The 8,119-nt window shown below is 37.8% G+C and overlaps 1 protein-coding gene across 1 annotated transcript; it reads left to right on the top strand.

Moving 5' to 3' along the window:
- Window positions 1–255: 255 nt before the first annotated feature.
- LOC118940337 (carcinoembryonic antigen-related cell adhesion molecule 1-like) lies at window positions 256–7,431 on the top strand. The gene is made up of 7 exons (XM_036949151.1): window positions 256–325; window positions 2,989–3,059; window positions 3,246–3,497; window positions 5,324–5,578; window positions 5,826–5,887; window positions 6,019–6,255; window positions 7,004–7,431. Exons 2-7 carry the CDS (start codon window positions 3,005–3,007, stop codon window positions 7,022–7,024), a joined length of 882 nt encoding a protein of 293 aa, XP_036805046.1. The 5' UTR covers window positions 256–325; window positions 2,989–3,004; the 3' UTR covers window positions 7,025–7,431.
- The last annotated feature ends 688 nt before the right edge of the window (window positions 7,432–8,119 follow it).

Raw genomic sequence — 8,119 nt, 5'->3', positions numbered from 1 at the left:
ACAGTACACTGGAAACACCAGGTTTTAGTGTAGCTGGTTGGACACACAGAACTACAGCCTTATTAGTATGATCAAATTATGTTAACATTTAAAATAATTTTAATAGGGTTATTTTCCAACATTCCTCCTTTTCTAATAAGTGTGCTCCAAAAAGATGTTCACATATTGTTTATAAGCCATTTACGGATGTGTTGGTTGTCAGGAAGAAGCTTTGTGAGGACAGGAAGCCCCTCAGTACATCTGGTTGGTGTCAACCACAGAACTCACACTCTTCTGTTTCACACAGCCAGTATAAGGTCTCCTACCAAACTCCTCTCTTCACTCTGTAAGTACTTGTTACATTACCATTCTACTTGTTCTTGGTGGTTTGTTCCCGGCTGTATCTAATAACACTTGAGATTTTCTGGGCTAACAATGTAAGAAATAATACATTTTACAAAATGACTGCATAGTTTTCTAAGGACCTGAAGCGAGGCGACCATCTCTATCGGCGCCATCTTTTTGTTGTCCTTCAGGTGTCCTTCAGTTTTAAAACTAATGTACAACCATTCAGATTAATTGTCAGGTCAAACAGCAGATATCTTTGTTGCTTAGGACCTAGAACTAGCATCTCTGTTTTGTCTGAATTTGAAAATAGAAAATATGCCGCCATCCACTTCCTTATGTCTGAAACACAGGCTTCCTGTGTTTCACAGGCAATTCTGGGGCTTCACCATGTTTCATCGACATGTACAGCTGTGTGTCGTCCGCATAGCAGTAAAAGTTTAACATTATGTTTCCGAATGACATCACCAAGAGGTAAAATATATAGTGAAAACGATAGTGGTCCTAAAATGGAGCCAATTAATGAAATGCCTGATACCACTTAATTGCATTCAGTAATTAGCATTATCAGTAATTAAATAGGTTGTCTTTATTCAAACGATAGCATAACTTGACATAGGTGTAATCTACATAATAATAATAATGACCATCTTTCTCCTCTCTGTTCAATATATAGTCATCTACTCTGTTAACTGGGGCACAGATCTGTAGGCCCATGTGACATCATTAGTCATGTTGCATGTGTCTTTAGGTCTTTGAAAAGCACTCTGTAAATTCCATGTCTTATTATAATAGTAATAAGTAGACTGTGTCATGCAGGCTAATGACTTATAGAGGAAGTTCTGTATCAGCCACTTTTGTCCTGACTATTTCAAATATATGTCAACCACAGAACTCGCACTTCCTGTTTCTATAAACTGCCAATAAGTTGACCCCCCCCCCCCCTTCTCTTCACTCTAAGTACACTTGACTTGTATATCTTGTAGTGTTGTGTTTGATAGATTTAGTGATACACCATCTCTTCTGATAATGATAGGGCCCCAGGTATTAGTACTATAGTCAGGATTATGAGAATATTACACATCTGAAGCTATAAATGAATCATGTATACAGTGTAAACAGAGCTACTGACAGATCTATTCAATAAGTCAGTGTTTCCTCACCCTGGTCCTCCAACACCCCCAACAGTACACATGTTAATTAAAGCCCTGGACAAACACCTCACCCTGGTCCTCCAACACCCCCAACAGTAGACATGTTAATTATAGCCCTGGACAAACACCTCACCCTGGTCCTCCAACACCCCCAACAGTACACATGTTAATTATAGCCCTGGACAAACACCTCACCCTGGTCCTCCAACACCCCCAACAGTAGACATGTTAATTATAGCCCTGGACAAACACCTCACCCTGGTCCTCCAACACCCCCAACAGTAGACATGTTAATTATAGCCTTGGACAAACACCTCACCCTGGTCCTCCAACACCCCCAACAGTAGACATGTTAATTATAGCCCTGGACAAACACCTCACCCTGGTCCTCCAACGCCCCCAACAGTAGACATGTTAATTATAGCCCTGGACAAACACCTCACCCTGGTCCTCCAACACCCCCAACAGTACACATGTTAATTATAGCCCTGGACAAACACCTCACTCAACTCATTGAGGACTTGACGATTAGTTGGCAAGTTGAATCAGGTGTGCTTGACCAGTTACAATTCAAATGTATGTTGTGGGAACTGGAGGACCAGGGTTGGGAAACACTGCAATAAGGAATTGTTCACCTCTGTAAGGGAATTTTGCCCTATGTTATACAAGAGACCACAGGAAACCTATTTGATCAGATATTAGTTTGTTCATTAAGGATTGCAAGACGGAGTATACACTTACAGTAATTTGCAAGTAACACACTCAGTACAAAAGATGGTGTTTTCCCTTTGTATCCCCTACTGAGGATCACACCGCCCAGGGTGATGTCCCTTCACTTTAATACCATAAGCTCATAATTAATAGTTGCTAATACAAAGATGTCTCTGCTAGGCGGAGTTCAGCTTCTTGTTATTTGCAGTTAGTTACCAATCCTTCTTCCTCCTATTGCTATCAGGTGCCAGCAGAAGTAAGACTGGAACATTGTATCAACAGGCACTGAAAGTATAGTTTAAACACACAGACATCTGACTTCTGTACAGTTGATCTCTTCATACACTTAAAGTCTCTAGCACTGATTCTAAATCTCAAGCTAAAGCAAAACATGAACCATTGTACTTTTGTAATTACAGGTGTTCCTATAATGTACATATTTTATAGAATTCCTTTCACCTCTCATTTGATGTATAAGGAGTATTTATTCACCAGCTATAGTTAGTTATGTTGCAAAGATTGCAGGATGAGAGATGGTTTGAGTCACATTGATGGCTGTTGTGCTGAGATGCCAGTAGAGTGCTGTGGTACAGTACATTGCCAGTAGAGTGCTGTGGTACAGTACATTGCTAGTAGAGTGCTGTGGTACAGTACATTGCCAGTAGAGTGCTGTGGTACAGTACATTGCCAGTAGAGTGCTGTGGTACAGTACATTGCCAGTAGAGTGCTGTGGTACAGTATACTGGAAACACCAGGTTTTAGTGCAGCTGGTGGGTCCTTTATGTTTCTAAAACTGCAGGGAGGGTGATGCAACAATGGCCTTGAGAACAGCAGGAAGTGTGTTGGTGCTCCTTCTCTTGTCCGTGGCAGGTATGGGCTCATTCATTTCTTACCCTCTTTCTTTATTGTTCAATCAACATACAATCCAAGATGCTACTTCATGTTATTCTGGTGTGTTCAGTGGAATTGTCTGTTAGGCGTCTCCATGTCACTTTAGTAGTTGTCTCTCACACCTCTCTGACACTTCTCTATGGTTTCCATTCACACTCAACTCAGCAACTACGGCAACACAGCGTGGACAGAAAATCCAAGTGATGGTGTCTCCCACCAATGCAGTGTGGGGACAGAATGTGACAGTAACCTGTAACACCACCTGTACTCTGACTGATAACCACACCTACATTTGGTACATGAACGGACAACGTCTATCATCGTCATCCAAGTCCACATTGTCATCTACCAGTTATCATTCAACCAGTTACTCCTGTGCTGTAAAAGGCTTTGAGGATCTCCTCTCTCCTGCAATGTGTGAGTGTGGATTCAACTACAGTACATTTTTTTTATCTAAGATTACCCAATGCAAGGATACCACGACAGATAACTTTAGTCAGTGCTTATTTACAGTACCATGAAACTATTGTATCCATTTGATGGACCTCCAATTGTTTTAGGTGTTTTCGGTCATTACTGTTTCAACGTGACTTACACCCATCAGAGTATCTGTGCTTTGAAGGGCTCAACAGTGGAACTGCCCTGCACATATAGACACCCAAATAATCACAAAGTTTTAAAAGCAAAATGGTATATCCAAGAGAAACGTGATGAAGTGCTAAAAGTCCTGAACTTGGATCGTGCTGAGTACCTTAAGACCCCCCCAAAATACCTTGCGATTCAAGAGAAGTTTGCACCCTGAGAATCACAGACCTGAGAGAGAGAGATTCAGCTGAGTACAAGTTCAGATTTAAAACACAGTATGCAGAATGGGGGTACAGCTTCCATGGAATAACTCTGACTGTCACAGGTAATATATCATTTCTACTACTACAACTACTAATACAGGTAATATATAATATCTACTAGTTTTACTAGTACAACTACTAATACAGGTAATATATCATTTCTACTACTACAACTACTAATACAGGTAATATATCATTTCTACTAGTTTTACTAGTACAACTACTAATACAGGTAATATATCATTTCTACTACTACAACTACTAATACAGGTAATATATCATTTCTACTAGTTTTACTAGTACAACTACTAATACAGGTAATATATCATTTCTACTACTACAACTACTAATACAGGTAATATATAATATCTACTAGTTTTACTAGTACAACTACTAATACAGGTAATATATAATTTCTACTACTACAACTACTAATACAGGTAATATATCATTTCTACTAGTTTTACTAGTACAACTACTAATACAGGTAATATATCATTTCTACTACTACAACTACTAATACAGGTAATATATCATTTCTACTAGTTTTACTAGTACAACTACTAATACAGGTAATATATCATTTCTACTACTACAACTACTAATACAGGTAATATATAATATCTACTAGTTTTACTAGTACAACTACTAATACAGGTAATATATCATTTCTACTACTACAACTACTAATACAGGTAATATATAATATCTACTAGTTTTACTAGTACAACTACTAATACAGGTAATATATCATTTCTACTACTACAACTACTAATACAGGTAATATATAATATCTACTAGTTTTACTAGTACAACTACTAATACAGGTAATATATCATTTCTACTACTACAACTACTAATACAGGTAATATATAATATCTACTAGTTTTACTAGTACAACTACTAATACAGGTAATATATAATATCTACTAGTTTTACTAGTACAACTACTAATACAGGTAATATATAATATCTACTAGTTTTACTAGTACAACTACTAATACAGGTAATATATAATATCTACTAGTTTTACTAGTACAACTACTAATACAGGTAATATATAATATATACTAGTTTTACTAGTACAACTACTAATACAGGTAATATATAATATATACTAGTTTTACTAGTACAACTACTAATACAGGTAATATATAATATCTACTACTACAACTACTAATACAGGTAATATATAATATATACTACTACAACTAGTAATACAGGTAATATATAATATCTACTACTACAACTACTGATACAGGTAATATATAATATCTTCTACTTTTACTAGTACAACTACTAATACAGGTAATATTACACAAACCGTTTAAGATATGGAGTCTTGGTCTATGGCACAGAGTATTGACAGAGTGATGCATCTACACCTAATTTCAGGTCTGCAGGTGAAGGTGACTCCTGCCACAGAGAAAGGGAATCTGACACTGACCTGTAGCACCACCTTTACTCTGACTGAGAACCCCAAACCCACCTACATCTGGTACAAGAACGGACAACATCTCACCAACTCAAAGACTCTAGATAACTCCCTGATCCTAAACCCAGTCAGCAGTGAAGATGCAGGCAGATACACCTGTGCTGTAAAAGGCCACAATAATCTCTACATTCCTGAAGAGACTCTGACTGTAATTTGTAAGTATTTGTAAAAAATGACGGTTTAAACTTCATTGTACTGTGTGTGCTCTTTAAACTCCCTCCTGAACTGGAAATACCCCCAAACTGCATCATGCTCGCTTTTTGGTGACGGAGATGGTTAATAGTTTAAGAGAGATGTCACGTGTTTGCAAGACAGAGAATCTGAGATCTAATCTCCTTGCGAGCTTGTGAGGAAGGAAGCAGCAGAGTGATGCTGGTTACACTCTTCTTACCATTTTACCAGCAGCATACCACCCTGCATCCCACTGCTGGCAAGGGACAAGGGACACAGTAGACAATAGACAGGTGAGTTCAGGTCAAACCGTACTTGTTTTATTTTCAGAGTTCTTTCACTGCTTGATTAATCTTGCCTGGCACAACAGAACCAATGTAATAGTCCCCAGGTCTGCTTATCTTGTCTGTCCTCTCTCCATCAGGGAAACTCTAGTCCCATGAATGACAACATATCGGGCATGGCCATGACCCCTACTTCAGTACAGAGAGCAGACACAGACAACCAGGATGACGTTCACTACACCAGCATCCACTTCTCTGGCTCCAATAACCAGGAAGTGCCTCTGTACTCCACTGTCCAACTGCCTCAAACCCAGAAAGAGGATGAGGATGTCCAATACGCTGTTGTAAAATTCAACCGCTCCAGTGCTGCCCCCCCGGTGAGCAAGTTAAGCCATTACAACATCCCAGATATTTTCAAAATTAGATGGTCCTTGTACTTGGCAGTTAAAAATGCATACAACACTTGTATGTTAAGCAAACCAGCAGTTGTTTGGTTTAAATGTATTAAGATTTACAATGACTTCAAAGCAGTTTAGTTTAAATGTATTAATATCTATATGGACTACATGGTGCCTGAGGAAGTCCCCCAGCATCAAGGACCCCACACACCCCAGCCACGAGCTTTTCACACCCTTACCGTCGGGCTGACGGTATCAGAGCACGAGTTCAGATACCAACAGGCTCAGAGACAGTTTCTATCTACAAGCCATCAGACTGCTTAACACTTGAACTGGACTGACCACCTGCACCGTTTCCTCGCACCTTAACACACACACACACACACACACACACACACACACACCACAACTGCTGCTACCAGACTCTTGCCCCCCCCCCCCCCCTTTTCCCCAGAACACATGTAAATATCGGACTATAAAGTGTCTTCCTGTGTTATACTTAAGCTACAATGTTTATTCTATTCTACTGAGACATGTTCTTTATGTTCGTATTGTTATCTTTTATTATGTCTTGTTGCATTATTGAGAAGGAACCTGCCAGTAAGCATTTAGTTGGATGCTGTGCACCATGAGTGTCCTGTACATACGACTAACAAAACTTGAAACTTTAAATGAGACCCCAGAAGTGAGGATTGATGATGACATATTGCATCTTCTTTCTCATCAGACCTCTCTCACAGGAAGCTGAGGAGGTCTCCTCTGTGTTCTATAGAACAGTCAACGAACCCAGAACTAAGAAGACCTGAACACAAGATGATCTTTGATGCATCCCAAATGGTACTTTGTTCACTCTAGTGCACTATGTAGGGAATCGGGTGCCATTTTGGATGCAAGCCTGAACACCAGGCGACCTGAAAATAAGATGACTCTGCCTGGGATTCAAGCAAATTATGGACAAGCATCCTGCACTTTCATTTTACAGTTCATTTAAACCAACATCCGCAGCATTTAGCGCAAGTGTGATCTCTGCAAACGTCAGGAAAATTGTCTTTAAAAGCCTTATTATCGGCAGAAGACTATCAACAAGCATTTCACTACACCAACACACCCGCAATAACAATGCAAAATATGTGTGACCAATAAACTTTGATTTGATTTCATATTTAATTCATTTTTGTCTTTTTATTCTAAATATTGGTCTACTATAGGGTTTAATATAGTATACTATAGGGTTTAATATAGTATACTATAGGCTCTACTATAGGGTTTAATATAGTATACTATAGGGTTTAATATAGTATACTATAGGGTTTAATATAGTATACTATAGGGTTTAATATAGTATACTATAGGGTTTAATATAGTATACTATAGGGTCTACTATAGGGTTTAATATAGTTTACTATAGGGTTTAATATAGTATACTATAGGGTCTACTATAGGGTTTAATATAGTATACTATAGGGTTTAATATAGTATACTATAGGGTTTAATATAGTTTACTATAGGGTTTAATATAGTATACTATAGGGTTTAATATAGTTTACTATAGGGTTTAATATAGTTTACTATAGGGTTTAATATAGTATACTATAGGGTTTAATATAGTTTACTATAGGGTTTAATATAGTTTACTATAGGATTTAATATAGTTTAATATAGGGTTTAATATAGTATACTATAGGGTCTACTATAGGGTTTAATATAGTATACTACAGGGTTTAATATATTTTACTATAGGGTTTAATATAGTTTACTATAGGGTTTAATATAGTTTACTATAGGGTTTAATATAGTTTACTATAGGGTTTAATATAGTATACTATAGGGTTTAATATAGTAT

Source organism: Oncorhynchus mykiss, chromosome 17 (assembly GCF_013265735.2).
Source record: "Oncorhynchus mykiss isolate Arlee chromosome 17, USDA_OmykA_1.1, whole genome shotgun sequence".
NCBI lineage: Eukaryota > Metazoa > Chordata > Actinopteri > Salmoniformes > Salmonidae > Oncorhynchus > Oncorhynchus mykiss.
Note: the sequence above shows the minus strand (reverse complement) of the source record. Positions and strands in the feature narration are given on the sequence as shown.

Bases quoted from the DNA above. Each gene is read 5' to 3' on its own strand.
- LOC118940337 (XM_036949151.1), top strand. From the start codon at position 3,005: ATGGCCTTGAGAACAGCAGGAAGTGTGTTGGTGCTCCTTCTCTTGTCC. The intron at 3,498-5,323 runs GTGAGTGTGGAT...ACCTAATTTCAG, and splicing joins TCTCCTCTCTCCTGCAATGT to GTCTGCAGGTGAAGGTGACT. The intron at 5,888-6,018 runs GTGAGTTCAGGT...TCTCTCCATCAG, and splicing joins ACACAGTAGACAATAGACAG to GGAAACTCTAGTCCCATGAA.